The 21,924-nt window shown below is 35.8% G+C and overlaps 1 protein-coding gene across 13 annotated transcripts in view; it reads left to right on the forward strand.

The window, feature by feature from the left end:
* Positions 1 to 21,924, forward strand: part of mbnl2 (muscleblind-like splicing regulator 2) — a 77,247-nt gene that overhangs the window by 49,026 nt on the left and 6,297 nt on the right. For 4 of the 13 annotated variants that reach the window (XM_016541222.1, XM_016541225.1, XM_016541224.1 and 1 more), the window contains exons 3-8: positions 6,853 to 7,017; positions 8,038 to 8,238; positions 10,130 to 10,384; positions 15,478 to 15,531; positions 15,865 to 16,021; positions 18,000 to 18,035. In XM_016541222.1, coding sequence (XP_016396708.1) covers positions 6,853 to 7,017; positions 8,038 to 8,238; positions 10,130 to 10,384; positions 15,478 to 15,531; positions 15,865 to 16,021; positions 18,000 to 18,035 — 868 coding nt within the window. Of the gene's footprint in view, positions 1 to 6,852; positions 7,018 to 8,037; positions 8,239 to 10,129; positions 10,385 to 15,477; positions 15,532 to 15,864; positions 16,022 to 17,999; positions 18,036 to 19,564; positions 19,660 to 21,924 lie in introns of all 13 variants that reach the window. The other 9 variants (XM_016541226.1, XM_016541230.1, XM_016541232.1 and 6 more) reach the window with 9 other exon arrangements.

Below are 21,924 nucleotides of genomic sequence, written 5' to 3' on the forward strand. Positions count from 1 at the left end.
ATGCGCTTGATTTACATGGGCAAGTGATGGGAATTGCTTGGTTTGAGTTTGAGGCACGGATATTAAATGGGTTAAGTGGTTTTAATCCTAATCTCTCCATGAAATGAGTAGCAGCGTTCCCAATCCTCAGTGGGATTGGTGTGAGGAGCGTTTGCTGTCACTGATGGTGTTGGTGCTGCGTTTGCCATGTTTCAGGTGCGGTGCTTTAAAAGGGCCGAGAGCTTTTAGGGGTTCAGAGCAGTCATTCACAGTAAGTGGAGTTAATCTGTCTAAAAGCTTTCTGGTTAGCTGATACCCTCCCGGTGCTCACGACTGATTGAAAGACTTTCCCTAATGCACTGAAACAGCTGTGGTGTGACGTGGCACGCGTGTGTGGTGCTCATGTGGGCGACACGGGTTCAGATCTCATCACCATCATCATTAAATCACCATTATTACCTGTTCACAGCTAAAGGGATTGGTCACTCTATCTATCTATCTATCTATCTATCTATCGTTCTTTATTTCTATCTATCGATCTATCGTTCTATCTATATCTATCTATCTATCTATCTATCTGTCTGTCTGTCTGTCTGTCTGTCTGTCTGTCTGTCTGTCTGTCTGTCTGCCTGTCTGTCTGCCATTCTGTCTGTCACTAATTTTGTCTTTCTGTCTGTCTATCTGTTGTTTTGTCTGTATCTGTCTCTCTCTGTCTATCATTCTATCTATCTGACTGCCAATTAGCCTGGCTATTATTTAGTTTGTCTGTCTTTCTCTGTATCCATTGTTTTGTCTGTCTGTCTGTCTATCTATCGTTCTGTCTGTCTCTCTGTCATTTTGTCTGTATCCATCTATGGTTCTATTTATCTTTCTGTCTATTGTTTTGTCTGATCTATTTATCATTCTGTCTGACGTTCAATCTACCGATCTTTCTTGTCTATCTGTTGTTTTGTCTGTATCTGTCTCTCACTGTCTATCATTCTATCTATCTGACTGCCAATTAGCCTGGCTATTATTTAGTTTGTCTGTCTTTCTCTATATCCATTGTTTTGTCTGTCTGTCTGTCTATCTATCGTTCTGTCTGTCTCTCTGTCATTTTGTCTGTATCCATCTATGGTTCTATTTATCTTTCTGTCTATTGTTTTGTCTGATCTATTTATCATTCTGTCTGACGTTCAATCTACCGATCTTTCTGTCTGTCTATATCCCTCAATCATTGTTTATTGCTCTACCATTTTGTTTGTCTCTCTGTTATTCTGTGTATTATTCTGTCAATCCTTTTGTTTATCTATCAAGCTATATATCTGTCTGTCATTCTATCTATCTATCTGTCTATCTATTGTTCTGTTGTTTATCATTCAAATTGCAATTCTGCATCGTGTTTGCTACCTCAATTCAAATTCTGGAACTGAATCTGAATCGAAAGGCATTCTGAATTCAGTTCTGCCACATACAGGTATGAGACAGGGACAGTCCGACGAAAGTCCCAACATGATGACAAGGACACTCATGTCAGAAGACTGTCTTTGTCAGCATTCCCAGGAGCTCATCCCGTTAAGCCTCTTTGATCCTGCTCTCTCACTGTGCCATACCCTTGTAATCAAGCCTATTTATTTAAGTGCCGTGCGGGACAGTGATGGGCCCATCATGACCCACTGTACTTTCAATCAGCGCTGGCTAGACCACTCATGTCGCTTGAGCGCACGACAGTGTCACCGAGAATGGTACACTGCCTTTCACATCAACATTTGCTTGATTTTCATGTCAATCAGAGAGATTGTATCACCATTTTAAAGTATGTTTGTGTCAAGTACTCCCTTGAGCTCAGCAGATTGTGTTGTTTTTGACATGCCGCATTAATGGTTGTCTAACTCATTTATTCAGTCATGTAGGGTCCGAGGAGCCACCGCTCACGAGTAGACTTGTGCCGGTATTCGGTAATGCGATATATCACGGTAATAAATATGCACAATATTGTTATCGTGGGCACTTCTAAATACTGTGAATAATTATATATTACAAATTATTCAGAATTGTGAATGCATTTTAAGAATACTTTTCCCATCAACTGGTCAAAATGCACAACACAAAGTGGGTAGGTCCACAATTAGTTCTGGTACTATGAAAAGGTTCCCGCGGTGCGAAAGGCCCTTATAAACCCATTTTTCATTATTGTTAGGTATATGAAACCAAACATTGACTTCTATCATTCGCTAACATTGTTAATACAGGGACTTCGGCAGTTGTTATATTTGCGTATTTCCTTTGAGGTCAAAATTACTCCAGATGTATTTATTTTTCACTGAATTGGCACACAAACAGTAGTTTGAATGCAACCTGAGTGGCAACATCTGGGCTGTCTCAATTTCACTTACAGAAAACAGAGGCTGGTTATGTCTTTGAAAGTACATGTGCTAACCAGGCGTAGCATGAGAAGTAAACTTTCTGTCTTTATTAAATGAAAAATACAGCACAAAGTGAAAAATTCAGTCAAATCGGAAACTGTTTGATCTTGAAATAGTTCACTTAAATTCAGATTACAGGTGGTAAAACCGTTCTTCTTTTTCGTTCAAGATGCTAAATGCTAAAAAGTTAAACTAGTTTGGTTGTCTGTTTATGTAAATAGACAGTGTAAATAAATGTAAATGAGCATTCACACTGACAAAAGTTTGCAGCAACAAAGCAAAGTGAATCAGTCATTTTCAGTGAAGGTTGCTGATTTAATATAGCAACTATAGCACAATTGCACAATCCTTCACTGGATGCTGTCGAATAGAGCAGTCAAATAGGAGCAAAATGCACGACATCTTGTCAAACTGAAGCAGTTTGTTCACCAATTCAGATTTATTTGTGATGTGGTGTTGGTCTATTTTTCATTTTAAGACATAAAATGGAGCAAAAGAAAGATTGGTCGCATGTTGCTTTGCATTGTCAGGTATAGTAAGGACACAGTGTAAATAGATGTTAAGGAGCGTTCACACTTACAACAGTTTGCAGCAACAAAGCGAAGTGAGTCAGTCATTTACAATTAAGGTTGCTGATTTAAGGTAATATAGTGACTATTGCGCAATCCTTCCCATGATACTGTCGAATACAGCGGTCAAATGGGAGCCGACAATAAGGCATCTTGCCAAACTGAAGCAGTTTAGTCACTGTCAGTATGAAGTAACGCACCTTTGTTTAATCCAGTTTGTATTTGAAGAGTAGGGAAATTACATATAAGCCTGTAGAATGCCAATTTATCAAACAAATCTTTTCTGACATTTTTATATGCATAAAATTTACACATTTATGTAATTGCTGTCAGTGTGAACACACAGAGTAAGATTATGCTACATCTAATTCAATTCAGTTTACATTCAGATTAATTTATTTCACACTTTTTTATTTCAGGACATTAGATGCAGTAAATTAAACTGGATTAAACATCAGCCAAGACTGTACATACGGCATATCATGATGCACATTGATGCATGCATGCTTTGAACATTAGCCATAAACCTTGTACTTTTTTTTAATGATTCTCAAACTTTTGTCTCATATGTAATGCTTTTTTGGGCATTTTGGATTTCTAAATCTGATTCCTCCATTAATTGCAGCGATGCAGTATTGTGTAGCACATTGAAGATTAGTCATTCGATCCAGAGCTTCTGGTTGTCCTCCATTAGAATCATTCCTGCCGAGTTCGCCAGTAAAAATAGACCTTCATTATTGAATCAGCAGTCTCCTCTCAATCAGGCCGCACACAGCAAATCAAACCTCTCATACATATTCCAGTACGATCCTTTGCACAGCATCCGAAAATCCCGATAGCGGTGGAAGTCCTCTATCGGATGTTTTCGCTTCTCCTCACCATCCGTCACTGTCAGCGGCTGCAAGAGTCCGTCTTTTGCCCCGGACTGATTGGCTTTGACTCCTCTCAGCTTTTGGCTGGACAGCTAAGCAACACTGTTATTCCAGCAGGGATATTGATAGCCCCTTTGCACCGGCACCCTGACCCTGTTTATTACAGTGCTGCATATTTGTGAATTTGAGGGTGCTAAGTGTCTAGACCTGTCTTCAGCTTGGCCTGTAATTGATTGTGTTGATAATGAATGATCATTTATAGTTCATCCACAGTATTAGACCAATCATTTGGTGGAATCACTGAGATATAGACGTTGATGCGTTAATGAATAATTGAGCGAAAACACAAAGCTTTGACTTTCAGTCAATAACATAAAGCTTTTAAATGATTGCAAATGCATCGTATTTTGGGTCTGATCAATCACCCGAGGTGTCGACCGCATTAACAAAAGTCAGATATCCCAGCTCGTGCCGTTGCGGCACTCATGCGGTGAGCTGCAGTGAGCTGATTCAGCATTGTTTAACTGTTTGGAGATCATTGAAATGACAGCCGTGCTCCGTTTAGATCTAGTTTTGTGTTATTTATAGCACACTATCTCCATTGTAATCCGAGTAAGGAAGGATACCTGGACGTCTTGCGCTTTTATCCTTGTTGTCATAAACCACCGTAAGCAAGCAAGACCTCAGATAAGCTGACCGTGCACATTCCTGCCAATGCTTCGAAGATGTTTTCAAGGGATTTGTGACCTCCCTGCAACAATGCAGAGAGCACACAAAAGCCTATATGGGTCATGTCTCTGCTTTATACCCTTGATGCAGACATATGCTGTATTATAATTAAATGCAAAATTATGCAATTTGATTATAGCGAAATATGCACAAAACATTCTGAATGCATGTGGTTTATACAGAGACTTTTGTCCTGCTTTTCATTTTTGCATTTGTGAGGCATTGTATCTGGTTAGTAATGAGCTTGTTAAAGTGTCAGGATAGTTTCACGGTATATGATCTGACAGTTAGAAGAAGATTTTTAATGAAGTAAGGCCAGATTTAGTTAAAATTTTTTATCTAAGATCAAATTGAAAAACTTAATTTAACTTAACTAACCTCGTTCTCGCCATGAATATAGCCGAGGTAGCTCGCATGGCGTTAAATCATAAACAAACAAACAAAATCTGACAGTTAGATGGTGTGTAGTTAGCAGAGAAATTAAAGATGGAAAAGCTGCTGTACATGCATGCATGTGCATCAGTCCTTTACAACTTTTTAAACTGTTTGCATGTCTTTTGTTTACATTGTTAATAAATTTTTGGTTTAATTAAGCAGCTTTAGAATACATACATAAAAATATATTTCTACATACGAGTAGACTTACACACAGGTGAGTCAACTCTGTCTTTATCATAACTTTCATATTAATACTTTTGACAAGTTACAAGCAAAAATGCTTATGATGAAACTGCATATCTTCATCCAAAACATGTCAAATTGGCTGTATTTATGTATTTTAAAGGTAGTGGCACTCCAACGAATTATCAGCAAAGATTGAAAACCATTTATAAACCTTTTTAAAAAAAAAAAGCATAAGCAATATTAATAGTGATTTTGACTTTGCATACACAACTAAAGAAAAAAAATAAAGAACAAAAAAAAAATAGACTGTAGTATTGTAAAAATAAGTTTATGCAATTTGATTTATTTTTGTATTTATTTTGTATTTATTTTTTATGCAAAGTAACGCAATCTACCAGTTTATATATATTTTTTATTTAGCAGAGATATTAAAAACAACAATATTAATAGTGCTTGATTGCAAATGCCACTAATGAAAAAATTAAATAAAAGTATTTTAAAAATTAGTTCATGCAATTCAATTTAAATTTGTATTTCTTTTATGCCAAGTGAAGGAATATTTTAGTAGATATCTTAAATGTAAAATACATTGTATAAAATATTTAAAATATTACATATTATATTCAAATACATAAATGTTGAAATAAAATAAAATAAATATTAAAATCATTGTATAAAATAAAGCCATTAAAAATACATCATTTAGAAATAAATATGTAATTAAAATATATAATTCAAAAAATGTAAATTTAAAAATTGAAAATATTTCTTTTAGTATTTCTTAATCTAGCAGAGACGTTAAAAACAGAAATAAAACATGCAAATGTGTGTAATTAAATTATGTAATTCTTAAAATGTAAACATACATCATTTGAAAATATTTCTTTTTTATTTTTGACATATATAATCTGAAAATTAAAAGTTTCAATAATGCATTTATTATTTTAATTAATGACATCTGTGGTTGTTTTCTTCAGTTTGCTTCAGTTATCTTGTTTTGTGAGTAGCATGAGCGTGTGATATTTGTGCTCAAGGTTACCGTGGAGATGTCACACCTCCAGCGAGCAGCTGATGCTGTAGAGCACATGCAGGGCGACGCAGCATCTGCAGAGGCAGTGAGATTCTCTTTCTGTGTCTCTGCATGTCCGCAGTATGTGCTACCGCTGCGTTTTTAACCCCTCCTCCACTGTTTCTCACATCCCGGTATCAGTCTGGCCTCCCGTGTCACTGGATATCCTGCAGCGGAGGTTTAATGCAAACACACGCTTGACCTTGTGCAGAATATTCGTCTAACTTTGGCCTCCTTAATAAATATTGCAGTATGAAGCAGACATCCTCACTGCATTGCTGCTTGTTTTTCATGTATGTTGTAGTGTCGTTTCTATGCTGATTAAATTTTTTTTTGCAGGTAATCAACGTGTTTACTTTATATAATGAGTCAATAGTTGTCAAATAGTTAGAGTATAGAGCTATGAAGTTAATGTAAATAGCAGTTCAGATCATTAAGACTTGAGATCTCTGACTTTTGCTGAAGTTGAGACTCTTTTGAGATCTCTTCTGAGATAAATGCGAGATTATTGGGGTCTTTTTCACAGGAGAGATCAGCAAAAGTTTTCATTTCTGTCCAGGAGAAACAACTGAGATACTTAATTTTCCTGATCTTTCTTACCGTAGGGTCGGTGTACGAGAGAAAACTGTAAGTACCTTCACCCCCCGGCGCATCTGAAGACGCAGCTGGAAATCAACGGACGCAACAACCTCATCCAGCAGAAGACCGCAGCAGCGATGCTGGCGCAGCAGATGCAGTTCATGATCCCCGGCACCACCATGCAACCAGTGGTAAGAACCGTCTACTCGTCTAGATGCATATGAAGAGTTTATTTGCAAAGACAGATAACTATGTTTTTTATCATGTTTTTTATTGTGTTAATTAGCTGTATTTTTTAGTTATTTTTTACCTAATCAAAATAACCCAACTGCAGTTTGATTGAGATTAATTGGAATGCACAATGAAAAAACATGATTTTTGATGATGAGTTATCTGTTTTTGCAAATGAACTCTTCATAATTACTTTACTTAAAGGAATAGTTATTCAAATTATCTGAAAATGTACTCACTCTTAGGCCATCCAAGATGTAGATCGATTTGTTTCTTCATCAGATCTGGAGAAATGTAGCATTGCATCACTTGCTCACCAGTGGATCCTCTGCAGTGAATGGGTGCCGTCAGAATGAGAGCTGATAAAAACATCACAAGTAATCCACACCACTCCAGCCCATAAGAAACAAATTCATCATTATTTTCATCATGATTTTAACTAAAATACGAGTCCATAATCCATAATAATGCTTCCTCCAGTGAAAAAGTGGTCTGGTCTGAATCAGGAGAGAAATCTGCACAGATCCAGCACTGTTTACGAGCCAAAATAGTTCTAAACAAATATGTTAATAAATATGAGACAACAGGGGATGGACTTTTTCACTGGAGGAAGCATTATTATGGATTATAGTATCATAATATCATAATTATAGTATGGACTATAGTAAAAACACTCGTATTTTAGCTGGAAGCAACGGTTTAAAGTTAAAAACGTCTTGATGGATTTGTTTCTTACAAACACTCAGCTCTTTTCTTCACAAGACGTTAATTGATGGACTGGAGTGGTGTGGATTATTGTGATGTTTTTATCAGCTGTTTGGACACTCATTCTGACGGCACCCATTCACTGCAGAGGATCGCATTGGTGAGCAAGTGATGCAATGCTACATTTCTCCAAATCTGATGAAGAAACAAACAAAATTTTCATTTTTGGGTAAACTGCTTCTTTTTTTCTTTCATATTAATTGTCTTCTTCACAGCCTACATTTCCTGTCAGCCAAGGTCTGGGCTCGAACCCTGGACTGAGTTACGCACCGTATCTGACTCCCATGAGCCATGGCATGGGTCTGGTCCACACAGAGATGCTCCCCAGCACCCCTGTCATCATCCCCGGCAGCCCGCCGGTCAGCATGCCGAGCTCATCCTCATCGCAGAAGCTCCTGCGCACAGACAAACTGGAGGTAACGCCTCACACAGAGACATTATGAGGCCGTCATTTCATTCATCCAAAATAATTACAAAGTAAAGGACAGTATAAGATGTAGGAAAGATGTTTTACTATGCAAATATATGTAATAAAAAAAATATGTATGTATAAAAAAAAAATTTTTTAAAAAGGACCAATCATAGTGCAGTGTAATGAAAGGGCCAAAAAAGATGTCATAATGCAAATAAATGTAAGGGAGAAAAGGCCGAGTCAGTATGTAATTTTATGTAAAAATGTCATTACATGTAAAAAAAAAAAAATTTAAAAAAAGACCGATCATGAATGTAAAAAATGACCAATCATAATTTAAAATAAAGAAAAGTCCAATCATAATTCAGTATGCAAATGTATTCAAGAAAGAATACCAGTCATAATTCCATATGTAAATATATATTAAAAAGGACCCATCATAATTCAATATAAAGAAATGAAGAAAGAAAGAAAAGACTAATCATAATTGAGTATGAAATTATATGTAAAAAAAAAAAAGACGAATCATAATTCAAAATAAAGAACAATCATATACAAAAAAAACAGTATGCATTAATTCAGTATGCTATTATATAAAAAAATAAAGACCAATAATAAGTCAGTATGCAAGAATGAAGACCAGTCATAATTCATTAAGTAAATATTAAATTAATCATTTTTTGTTAGATTCTGAACATTAAACATTTGAACAAAGTCAAGGTCACTGGGAGATTTTCGAACTTCAGCGTTGAAGTAGATTTAAAGTTTGTGAAAACCAAAGGCTTTCATCTGTATGTTAAAGACGGAGCTGAATTTATTGCGGAAAAGTGTGAGAAGGAGGATAGAAAGAAGTGCGAGGCATTTCAATGCAGCGCTGCCTCGCAAGATGATCAGCGTGGTTGAAACAATAACAGTTAGATGTCATAAAATAAATGTAAGGGAGAAAAGGCCGAGTCAGTATGTAATTTTATGTAAAAATGTCATTACATGTAAAAAAAATAAATAAAAAAAAGACCGATCATGAATGTAAAAAATGACCAATCATAATTTAAAATAAAGAAAAGTCCAATCATAATTCAGTATGCAAATGTATTCAAGAAAGAATACCAGTCATAATTCCATATGTAAATATATATTAAAAAGGACCCATCATAATTCAATATAAAGAAATGAAGAAAGAAAGAAAAGACTAATCATAATTGAGTATGAAATTATATGTAAAAAAAAAAAAGACGAATCATAATTCAAAATAAAGAACAATCATATACAAAAAAAACAGTATGCATTAATTCAGTATGCTATTATATAAAAAAATAAAGACCAATAATAAGTCAGTATGCAAGAATGAAGACCAGTCATAATTCATTAAGTAAATATTAAATTAATCATTTTTTGTTAGATTCTGAACATTAAACATTTGAACAAAGTCAAGGTCACTGGGAGATTTTCGAACTTCAGCGTTGAAGTAGATTTAAAGTTTGTGAAAACCAAAGGCTTTCATCTGTATGTTAAAGACGGAGCTGAATTTATTGCGGAAAAGTGTGAGAAGGAGGATAGAAAGAAGTGCGAGGCATTTCAATGCAGCGCTGCCTCGCAAGATGATCAGCGTGGTTGAAACAATAACAGTTGAATGTTGTGTGTGTGTGTGTGTCACTAAATGTGCGATCACTTAGCAACTGACTGATGTCTGTGATAATAAGAGGCTCGGTTCCTCTGCGGCCCTCCCACACCGAGAGGCTGTTGCTGTCTTTGTTAATATTCAGCTCGATGTGTGTTTATTTATGTACCTGTGCTCATACATAAGAGCCTTGAAACTTCAATGACTCACGTCTCTGTTTGCATATTTCTTTTGTGTTCCCTGTTTGTTTTGTCTGCGTGTGTTGGTTTGCGTCCAGGTGTGTCGCGAGTTTCAGCGGGGCAACTGCGCACGCGGCGAGACCGACTGCCGCTTCGCCCATCCTAGCGACAGCCCGATGATCGACACGAGCGACAACACGGTCACCGTGTGCATGGACTACATCAAGAGCCGCTGCTCGCGCGAGAAGTGCAAGTACTTCCACCCTCCGGCGCACCTGCAGGCCAAGATCAAAGCAGCCCAGCATCAGGCCAACCAGACTGCCGTCGCAGCACAGGCCGCCGCTGCAGCCATGGTGAGCTAATCACGCACAATTGATTTCAAAATGACATGCATACAATTCTACGTTTAAAGAGTCATGTTGCGCAAAACATTAGCGTGTTAAAGTTTTCAAATTACACCACCGTGACTCACCAGCTGCGTTTAATGTACAGCAGAATTTAATTTACCGCATTGTCACGACACATTGAATCGTAACCAAGGCAGTGCTTAGAATTGTGAAACCGTTTTCGGTTCTGTGCACGATAAAATCAATTGACAACACATGTTGAGACGTTCCACGCGGAGGTTGCGATTGAGATATCTGATGTTAGCACATTAAATGTGGAGCACTGCTTTATTATTATATAGCCATGACCCATCTCTAGAATCTGGGTGGGGTTGCGTGCCAAATCTGTGTCGACTTCCTTATCTCGTCCCGGGAGGATTTTAGTCCTATTAAAGAGGGTGAGTAAAGAGAGAGAGACAAAGAGACAAGCTGCTTGAGAAGACTGCCGTGTGATAAAAATCGCTCTCCCTTCTTATCCATCTAGTATCATACTGATGCGATCATTATTAGAAATAGGATATTAATACAATAAGCGCGATGGCTTAAAAGCATCTTTGCTCACACCCTTGACTGCACAAGGTCACGGGGCAGCTTACTTCCCCATTTCTCTGCCCAATGGGAGGCCTGCTCTCCTCAGATCAGTCAAGATTAAATTAAGGAGATGGATGGCATCTTCATGCCAAACTGACGTGAATGCACAGGTCCATCTATTATCCAAGCGAAACAGTATCTTGGGCCGCATGCCAGGCTGCTCTCGTTTGTAAGTTCTAACGCATGTCTACGCTGCAAGTGAGCGACACATTGCAACAGAACTGCAACACTGAGTTGCGTGCAATGCTGTAAGCAAGAGATGTCGAATTTTGTTGCATCTTGCAATTTATATTGCTTCGATTATAACAGTTATTGTTGCATCGCAATCTCTAAATGCATGCAATTTTGTTGCATTGCTTGCTTGCAACTTAGACAGCATTCTAGATATTGTCTACACTGCAAGCAAATGACGCAGAGAGTTTTGTGCACCGTTATGCCAAAGCGAAGAGAGAGTTTTGTTGTGTTTTGCACTCGCAATGTATATAGCTTCAATTATAACAGGTGCGATCAAGTTTTGTTGCGTCGAAATCTTTGCATGCATGTAATGTCAATTGCATTGCATTACTTGCAAAATATAGTTTCGTTGATGTGTATGGCTTTGATAATAACAGGCGCTATCATGTATTGTTTTGTTGCAATCCCTGCATGCAAGCAATTTTAATGCATCACTCGCTTGCAGCCTAGACAGTTTTGTTGATTTATTATGGGAGCATACTAGGTTTTTTCTACACTGCAAGTAAGCGATGCAAAAAACTGCAGCAAAGGAGTTTTGTTGCATTTTGTCACCATCACAACGTATAGTATATGGCTTTGATTATAGCAGGTGCCATCAAGTTTTGTTGCATCGCAATTTCTGCATGCATGCAATTTCGATTTTGTTGCATTGCTTACTTGCATTATAGACAGTTTTGGTGATTATGGGAGCATTCTAGTTTTGTCTACACTGCAAGCAAGCGATGCAACAAAAGCAACAGCGCTCCCTTAAAAACCAATGAAACCCTGTGTGCTGCAAGTGAGTAATGCATCAAAACCAGTATTGCACATTTGCAGTGTAGACAGATTTGTTGATTGCATCTTTTTTCTATGCTGCAAGACGGCAATGCAACACAACAAAACTAGACTGCTCCTGTTATAATCAGCAAAACTGTCCACATTTCCAGTGGTGTGACGCAATGAAACTTGATATTGCATGCTTGTAGATATAGCTTTGTTTCATATAATGGGAATGAACTTGTTTTGCTTATACGGCATGAAAGGTATGTGGTGCAACAACACTAGATCACTCCCATTATAATAAACAGAAGAGAACGGTGAGATGTAAGAAAACTTGCAAGTTAGTGGTACAGATAGCTTTTTTTATTATAATAAAGTAATCAAATTTTGTCGCAGTGCATTGTTGCATTGCAGTGCAGCTTTTTTGATTAGAATGAGAGCAATATAGTTTTTTCTACACTGCACACAAATAATGTGCTTACAAGAAAACTAGCTTTTCCCCATTAAAATTAATTAAGCTACAAGCTGATGACAAAATGCGACGTGATCTAGTTTTGTCGCACTGCATCACTAGACTGTGGTGAACAGTTCTAGCACTGATTATGATACGCGGTTTAGATTTATTTACACTGCAATGAGCAAAGCAACACAAGACAACTGTTTTGCTCCTGCTAAAGCTGTTAAAACTGCAAGCAACACAATACGACAGCTTTGTTGATTATAATGAAAGCAAATACTTTGTTCGACATTGCAAGGAATGCAATGCAGGAAAACTAGATCGCTCCTGTTATAATCAATGAAATGGTCTACTTTGCAATTTCACAAAGCGACGCAACAAATGCGACATGCATGAGTTTGCCATTTAGAATGGGAAAATTATTGTTTCCTTGCACTGCCACGCTTATTTCATTGATTATAATGGTAAGGAAATAGTTTGGTCCTGCAAGCTTACAATGTGACGCAACACATGCAACATAGTGAGCTTTCTGTTTAAAATGTGAACAATCTCGACGCAAACAATGCGTCGGTGTGAATATAGTTTGGTCGCGTCACTCGCTTGCGGTGTAGACACAGTATTAGGCAGCAAGCTTTCCCGCTTCCACATCTCACGCTGGTGTGGTTTTAGTTTGCCGCATTTTCTGTCATGGCACTCACACGCTTGGCCTCATTCGTTTTGCTGTTTACTCCATTTTCGCTTTTGCTTTTGCCCTGAACCTTTTGTCTTTTTCCACTGTGACGTCTGGGTCAGAGGGTGATGCGAGGACAGTATTGGCTCACCAGCCATAACAATAAAACAAGAGTCAAAATAAAGCCCTGGGTTTCCTGAGCATTCAGCGACCTGAGATAAACCACCAGCTTTGGCTACAGGGTAAAACACTGTTAGCCTCAAGGTGCAATGTGCTTTCCTGATTATGATGTAATGCAGATAACAAAGCAGATTTTTTTCTAGGGTTCAAACCGGGCCAGTTACTGTAGGAGCGCTGAAGCAATCGATCCCAAATGCGACCCCAGAGAAGTCAGATGATACAGTTATAGTTTCTTCATTTTCTTGCCTTTTAGTTTCTCTTTGTTTTGTTTTGTTTTTTTCACCAGTGGAAGGTTATGTAATTCTGTATGATAAATCCCCGTGGGTGGCATATTTATTTTAATGGTTCTCTATGTTGGCGGAGGGGAGCAAAACATTCAACTCTTGGTTACAAGAATATGCACAATTAAAGTGCATCTTATTCTGATGTTTATTAAAAGTTATACTTGCAAGCTCTGTTCCTAAACCTACTGATCTTTCTTCCTAGACAGCACTAGACTGTATCGTAAACGTGACACCAAGACTGTTCCAAAAGATTTGTGCATTATTATGCTGCTTTCCAAGATGCCTTGTTTTGCATAAATTCATGCAGCAAATATCCTTCAGGGAGAATTTAATCCCAGAATGTATTGCGACAAGCTCAGCGAAAAAACTTAAGATGACAATGAGAGGAATACAGTTCTATTTTAACACAGAAACTATCACTAAAATAGTTAAATCATAACAAATTACAATTTTATTCATTATTTGTGAATGCTGCAATGAAAATTCAGACTATTTTGGAATGACTAATTATGACTCCAGACTCCAGTGCACTTTGCATGAGAAGTGCTGTATGCCTAGTGCACTAAGTTGCTGCCTATGTAGAGTGTTTCAAATAAGTCATATATGCTTGAGAAGGTAGCAGCCTATGTAGACAACAATGCAGCTCACTAGGTTTTGGAGCAGAGCTCGAGAGAATCCAGACGTAGATGTTTTTCCTGGCAATAAAATGTCTTTAAATGAAGCATTATATTTCCCTCGTACCCTTTTGCTGTAATCTGTGACTTTATTATAAAGAAAAACATGCATTTTTTCTTTTCCATTCGACATCCTTTTTTGTGTGTGTGTGTGTGTGTGTGGCTATTCTGATTTCAAGCATTTCTGCATGGCCCTCAGCGTCATCTCATTTCAAGCGTCCTTTTTTGCTGCCCGTCATTCCATTTAGCCACATCTTTACTTATTACCATTACTTTTGCATGGCATTTTATTGGTGAGGAATATTGCAGTGTGCAATGTTAGTTGCATATAAATATTGAAATGCAAAAAGACATTAAAATGGGCCACAATAAAAAATAACTCGTAATGCTTTTTAAAAGGTCCAGCGTAAAAGAACATAAATTGGACGTTCTCAAATATAAGAATAAACAGAGCTCCACATTCTGTGATCACTCACATCAGTTGTTTTCTTTTGGTTCCGTGACCTTCACGATTTACATGTAGCTAGTTGGTAAGAAATTGCAACATATTGTGACAGAAACGAATGTCAGGGAAGGCGTTCCGATGTCCTTTTGTTTCCTTTTTGCTAAGCATTTTCGCTGCACATGTTAAAATCGCCCGATGAGCGCCGTTCAAATTGGCTAACTTGGCCCATGCGGATTCCAGTCCTAATTAGCGCTCGATAGACGCCGTGCAACTTCACGTTGCATCCGAACAGAACTAAATGAAGTTGATGCCAACCTGACATTCTTGCCATCATTAGAATTTAATTCGCCATATGCGCACAAAACCCTTCGATAGCGGATGTCGGGTGTGTTTTATGCAGCGAGCTTTCATAACACTAATATCTACAATCCCATTAGCGTGTTTTGACTTTTGATTGGTAAATGGTGAGACTCTTGATTTCTGACGCTTTTAACACAGGTATTGTAGATGCTTTGTGCTTTCGTACTAATTCAGAACGTAGTGAAATGTTTCTTTGAGAAGTTTTTTCGTGTATGTGCATGCCTATTGTTTTGTATGTGGTATTACTGCATTCAGATTATTTTTGTTTTTGTTTTTTTCCTTCTCACCTATTCCACAATGCAATGCTGTCCCCATGATGCACCTCTGCTTGCTGTTACCTGTATGTTAATACGCTTGAATCCCATTGGCCCACTGCCATCATGTGCTCGCTGCCTGCTATTAAAAGACTCAGTCGACTGCCAAAGCAATGAAGCGACCCCTCGAGGCATCTGTAGATCTGGTACTATGACCTTTCACCTTTTGCTTTGCATGTAGCTTTTTAATGTACTGTAGCGACTCACAGAAGTTTTTAATTTGGCTTTGTTCTTTGTTTTGATAGAAACAGTAAAAGTCACCAAGTACATGGTAGTCAATTTTGAAGAAAGAATGTTGTGTCGTCTTTCAAAGTAAAGTAGCTTTATTTAGTAAACGTAAGTGCCTTGCTTAAGTATCTATCGACGGTTGTCGTCGTCCTTGTGTAAAACGGAGCGATGCAGCTTCGAGTCAACATGTGCATGGATATAGAAGTGGTGCAAAACTCGTTTAACTCGTGCATGTACTCTTTCACGCTCAGGCGTTTCCCCATGGAGTCCTGCAGCCCCTACCAAAGAGACCGGCACTAGAAAAGAGTAACGGGGCCAGCACGCTCTTCAACCCCAGTGTCTTGCACTACCAACAGGCTTTGGCCAGCGCACAGCTCCAGCAGCCCACCGCTGCGTTCTTTCCCACAGGTGAGAGAAAACACACATGCACACATACAAACCCACGCACACACACCGCCCGCACTGCTTTGTATTAATCCCTGGTTCACCCTCTAAATGTTACACCCTTTTTCTCTTCCCCGATCCTGGCGTAACGTCATAACCGAGGCTTTTAAACAGCCACGTGTCCCTATTGCATGCAGAGTGTGTGCATGGAATACTAATGCATAACGTTATTTTAGAAGGGAAAATACAGACGTTATTTCTAGAGCGCTGCTGACTTTAATTTGGACAGTACTGTTGGGATACTTTGATCTAAAAATTATAGCCGGCCATAGATTAAATTAGAAAATTTACAGAAGTGCTTTGATCTGCATGCTAAAACGCATTTGCATCTGTACAGATACAGCACAATGATTATATATATCTGACTCCCATCAATACTGGCCAATACATAATGCAGATACATGTATTGCAGTTTTTGATTGCAATTATTGTAGTTGAGTAAAGCTGAAGTTAAAACTAAAAGTAAAACATAAAAAAGTAAAAGGTAACTAAAATAAAATAAATATATGAATAAAACTAATTATTTCAGCTAGTGGCCAAGGCAACATTTCTTATTTTAATTTAGTTTAACTTGATGTGCTAAAATAACTCAAACTAAAACTGAAACGAAAATTTATAAACATATATATTAATAGGCATATACATAAAACACAAAATAATTAAAACGTTAAAATAAAAATGAAAAACAAACAAATATTTAAAAGAAATAAAAACTCATTCAAAATATCAATAAAATCTATTATAGTATCTCAATGATGCTAAAATAACACTGCAGTTGTTTAGAATTAATTTAAATCAACTTTGACATTTGTCTCTCACTACAAAATTGCAGTGTGTATAAATAAATATATATATTTATTTAAACATAAAAAATATATATATATTATCCATAATTTATATTTTAATATTTTAAAACATTCTTTCTTGCAAATATATAATTTGCAAATGCTAATATTCTTTTTTGTTTTGTTTTTTCAGCTGAATATGCTGATGAAATTGCTGTAACATTTTAATAATTATATTATATTTTATACAATATTTACTCAAGATTAAAATATATTAAAAATGATTAGAATTATTTTAAATTATTATAAAACAAAATACGATCACATATAATATTATAATAATATATAATACTATTATATTTTTCATTTTAATTAATTTAATATATTATAAATAAATATAACATTCAGCTATATTTGAAAAAAAAAAAAAAAATTCTGAGATGCCTTTAATATTTATAGATTATTGCATGTAATCAAAGTTTGAAAATATGAGTCATTTATTCAGCTTAATAGCCAACATGTACAGTAATCACAGTGCGTTACAGTCAACAATAGCCATATATATTCCACCTACTATGGCTCTGTACCTGTAGGCGTACCCGCTGCAGTATTTTTATAACAGTAAACACAGAAAAAGCTCTCTCCATATGTAGGGTCTCGGAGCGAGTCCTGCTGTCTAATCCCTCGTAGGTGTATTTTGTCATCAAACACCCACATGGTGGTTGTGTTTCCTTTTAGCCGTCCTCTTGTGCCCCCGTTCCTCCCTCTTCTCCAGCTCTGGGGCTTTTGTAACAGCACATGTCTATTTTAACCGTAGGAGCGGACGTTGGCTCACCGCATGACTCTCTTGTGTGTGTGTGTGGCTGGTTTTTAGTCCTGTTGCCCTCTTCCTCTACTCCTACACTGTTTCCCTGCGCTCTAATTTCACAACGCTAAGCTCCTGTCCTATCATTGCGGCCCTTTGCGAATATTGATCCAGTTTATCTTCCTGGAAACGCTGAGTTTTTACCGGAATGACGACACGGTGGAGCGAGCGATCTATAATGACAAGCTTAATTGGATTTGTATGGCATGCTGAATACTGAATCTCTGACTCTGTGTCTAATATGTTTTTCTTCCCTATTAACTTCTCTCCACTCTTCACTGCATGGTCACAGGGTCAGTTCTGTGCATGGCTCCTGCTAGCAGCATTGGTAGGTTCCTCCTCTTCCTGTCTGTCTGTCTGTCTGTCTGTCTGTCTGTTTTCCCCACCTCACGTAGAGATCTAGTCGCTCTTACAGGTGATTTGAAGCTCGAGAGACACTCACGTCACACAAAATACCAAACTAGCACCTGTTGATGGAATCTGATCAGTTACACCATCACGCATCTGTTTTCTGCTTTATTCTGCTTCTGGTCACCTGCAAGAGCACTCTGTTTGTTTGAAATATTCACATTTCTCTTTCTGGGGTTTTAGAATTTAAAGTTTAAGTGCATATTTAATATACTTGTTGTTATTATTATTATTATAGTAGTTCTGTATATTTTATCTATTCACAGATTTCAATTTGTTTTGATTTTATTTCTAATTACAGTTATTATTAATATTATTATTGTTATTACTTATAGTAAGTCTATATATTTTACTTATTTACTTATTTTTTTTTTTATTATTGGAATTCCATATATTTTATATATTCGTATTCAATTTGTTTTAAATGATTTCAAATTCCAATTTTTTAAACCGTGGCTATCATTATTATAATTATAGGAATTCTATGCATTTTACATATTTATATTATTCAGTGTATTGTAAGTTATTTCAAATTCCAATTTTCAATTTTCGAATTCAGTTTTTAACTATTATATAAACTCTCTTTATATATTTGTATTATTTTACATTTTTACAGTGGTATTTTAAAGTTTACATTTTATATATTTATATATATATAATTCGTAAATTCATATAAATTTAAAAACAGTATTATTATTACTATGGTATTGTTTTAAAGTGTAATTCTTTATATTTTTATGTATTTTACATATATCATTCATTCTAAATTAATTTTGGTGGATTTTATTATTATTGTTTGAATATATTTGGCATTTTTACTGTGGTCTTTTAAAGTTTACATTTGATAATTCATATATATTATTACTTTTACATTTTTTTACAGTGACCATTATTATTATAATTATTATTATCAGTTAATTGTTGGAAAACAGTCATTTGTTTGTGTGAAAACACCAGATCCAAGCAAACAGGCTGTGAATAATAGGCTTGTGTACAATTGATTGGGAAATTTGATCAGTTTCCTAGAGAAAGAGCTCACTCGATCATAAACCAGCACACAGACGGCCAATCTGTGTAGTTTGCTGTAGATGGCAGGATCAATACTTGAAGAAGTGCGGCCCGTCGCGGGCTAACAGCTCGTGTAAATCTATCACCTGCACTGAGCACTCTCTGGGTACAACTGATTATGCTGTTAAATTTCCTTGAGGTGATTATAATCAGCCTTTCTCCTCTTCTTTTGTTGTTTTATTGTTTTGTTTCCCATGCTTCTCTCGCTTTGCATCGTGATTGCATGCCATCCGCTGGTTTAACCTAACGATGGCTCGCTGCTCTGTAATATACACCACTGCTAAACGACAAAACCAAAAAACAAACCAACCAACCAAACACCTGTTTCCATAATGCTCCACCTACCTGTTCATTGCTTCCATGGTTCCCTTCCTGAAAAAGTACCCATGATGTACAGTGCTGCGCCTGCTACTGTCTCTGCAGCAACAACTCCTGCCACAAGTGTCCCCTACGCAACAACAGCACCAGCCAATCAGGTTTGCTCCTTTTAAAAGCTTTCTTTCATGAATCCCTGAGCTCTGAATAAGCACTTTGCTACAAATTCATTCCGCGGTCGCCATGGCGATCGCACAATCTCCCGGCAAAATCTCGCACTTGCGCTCAGATCGGTGCTTATTCAGAGCTCGCACATTGGCAAATAGTAGTTGTGTTGTGTTGCATTATTTTCTCGTTTTGTTCTGCATGTCCTTGCTTTGTTTTGATGTCAAGATATCCTTCCTCATCTACACACACACACACCGGCTAAAAATAGACACGCCTCACTCCGTTCTAGTCTGATTTCCATGTACTCGGCTGCTCTGTGTCCGTCTCGGGCTTCGGGAAAGCAGGCGGAAGGTGAGCTGCACTGAAAGCGCTGCTGTAGGAGGGAATCTGACGAAGAGTCAGTTTAACAATGTTTAATAGCTGAATAACAACAGCATTTTAAATTCATATTAATAATAGATTATTTACTGTTTAACACTGTTATTAAATTCATAAATGTATGGAAATAATATTAATAAAAATTATTATTATTATTTTAATAATGTTAAATAATTGAATAGCAACTGCATTTTAAATTAATATTAATAAGAATAAATTATTTACTGTTTAACCACTGATATTACATTTATAAATATATTAAAATAATAGTAGTAATTATTATTATTATTTTAGTAATGTTGAATAACGAATAACAACAGCATTTTAAATTAATATCAATAATAAATTATTTACTGTTTAACACGGTTATTAAATTCATAAATATATGGAAATAATAATAATTATTATTATTATTGTTTTAATAATCTTGATTAATTGAATAGCAACAGCATTTTAAATTAATATTAATAATAATAAATTATTTACTGTTTAACCTCTGATATTACATTTATAAATATATTTAAATAATAGTAGTAATTATTATTATTATTTTAATAATGTTGAATAACTGAATAGCAACAGCATTTTTAATTAATATTAATAATAATAAATTATTTACCATTTAACCACTGATATTAAATCCTTAAATATTATTATTATTATTTTTTTTTTTATATATTAAAGTTTTTATTTTAAAAACTTTTTTTAAATAATTATTATATTTTTAAATAATAATAATTGTTATTGTTTTTGTATTATTATTGTTAATAGTTAAAAAATACAGTAAATTTCAAAATCACTTTTTGTTTCACATTTCATGTTTAATATTAACATATTATCTGTAGTAATGGTTTTAAAAATAACATTTTACTTAATAACATTATTTTAAAATCTGTTAATAATAATAATAATAATAATCCTATGACATTTATTTTAATTATTTACACTTGCTTATTAACTAAAAATGCACCCAACATAGCTGCGATGTTAAAAAAGATCATCATCTTTGATCAGTTCTCGCTCCCGTTCTTTGGGTATTGTTCACCGGAAGGTCACGTAAGGAGACTTTAAGGGCTTTCCTTCCGTCTCTCTTAAACGGAGCCTTCCTATCAGCGAGCAGCATTTCCTGTCGATTCACAGGCCTGCATCAGGAACTGGGACGTCCAGCGTTATTTGTAATCTTGTCACCGAACCTGTTTCCAGATGCTTCCAGACTCTTTAGCGCCACCTGTCAGGAGAGTGGACTACAGCACCGGCTTAACTGAGCAGAAAAGATGTAGTTGGTGCAGTGTTTTTGATTTGATTATCTTTCATAACCAATTAGGTTTCAATGTAGAGCCACAAATCTTGATGTTGAACATGAATCTGTGTTTACAGCCGTTTTTACTGGCATTATGCAAGAGTGCCTTGCACTCATAACCAAGTGTGCTCTCTGTGTGTGAAATGTTCACATTTATTTTTATGTGGTTTTGAAATTTACAGTATTTTTTAAATTCATTCATTAATAATAATAATAATTATTATTATTTTTAATAATGTTTCATAATTGAATAACAACAGCATTGTAAATTAATATAATAATAATAATAATAAATGATTTACCGTTTAACTACTGTTAAACTAATTCTTAAATATAATTAAACACATTTTTTTTGCTTACATATAAACTCATTCTTGTTTAATCTAATTCATAAATATTATTTAAATAATAATTAAATTTAATTAAATTTAATTATAATAATTAGTAAATTATTATTAATTAAAAAAAATTTAAATACAGTCAATTTCAAAATCTCAAAAATGGTTTTAAAAAATAATGTATTTTACTTAATAACATTTTAAAATCCATTAACAATAATAATAATAATTTCATTACATTT

The sequence above is a fragment of the Sinocyclocheilus rhinocerous genome, unplaced genomic scaffold, assembly GCF_001515625.1.
Source record: "Sinocyclocheilus rhinocerous isolate Xijiao unplaced genomic scaffold, SAMN03320098_v1.1 scaffold548, whole genome shotgun sequence".
Classification (NCBI taxonomy): Eukaryota; Metazoa; Chordata; class Actinopteri; order Cypriniformes; family Cyprinidae; genus Sinocyclocheilus; species Sinocyclocheilus rhinocerous.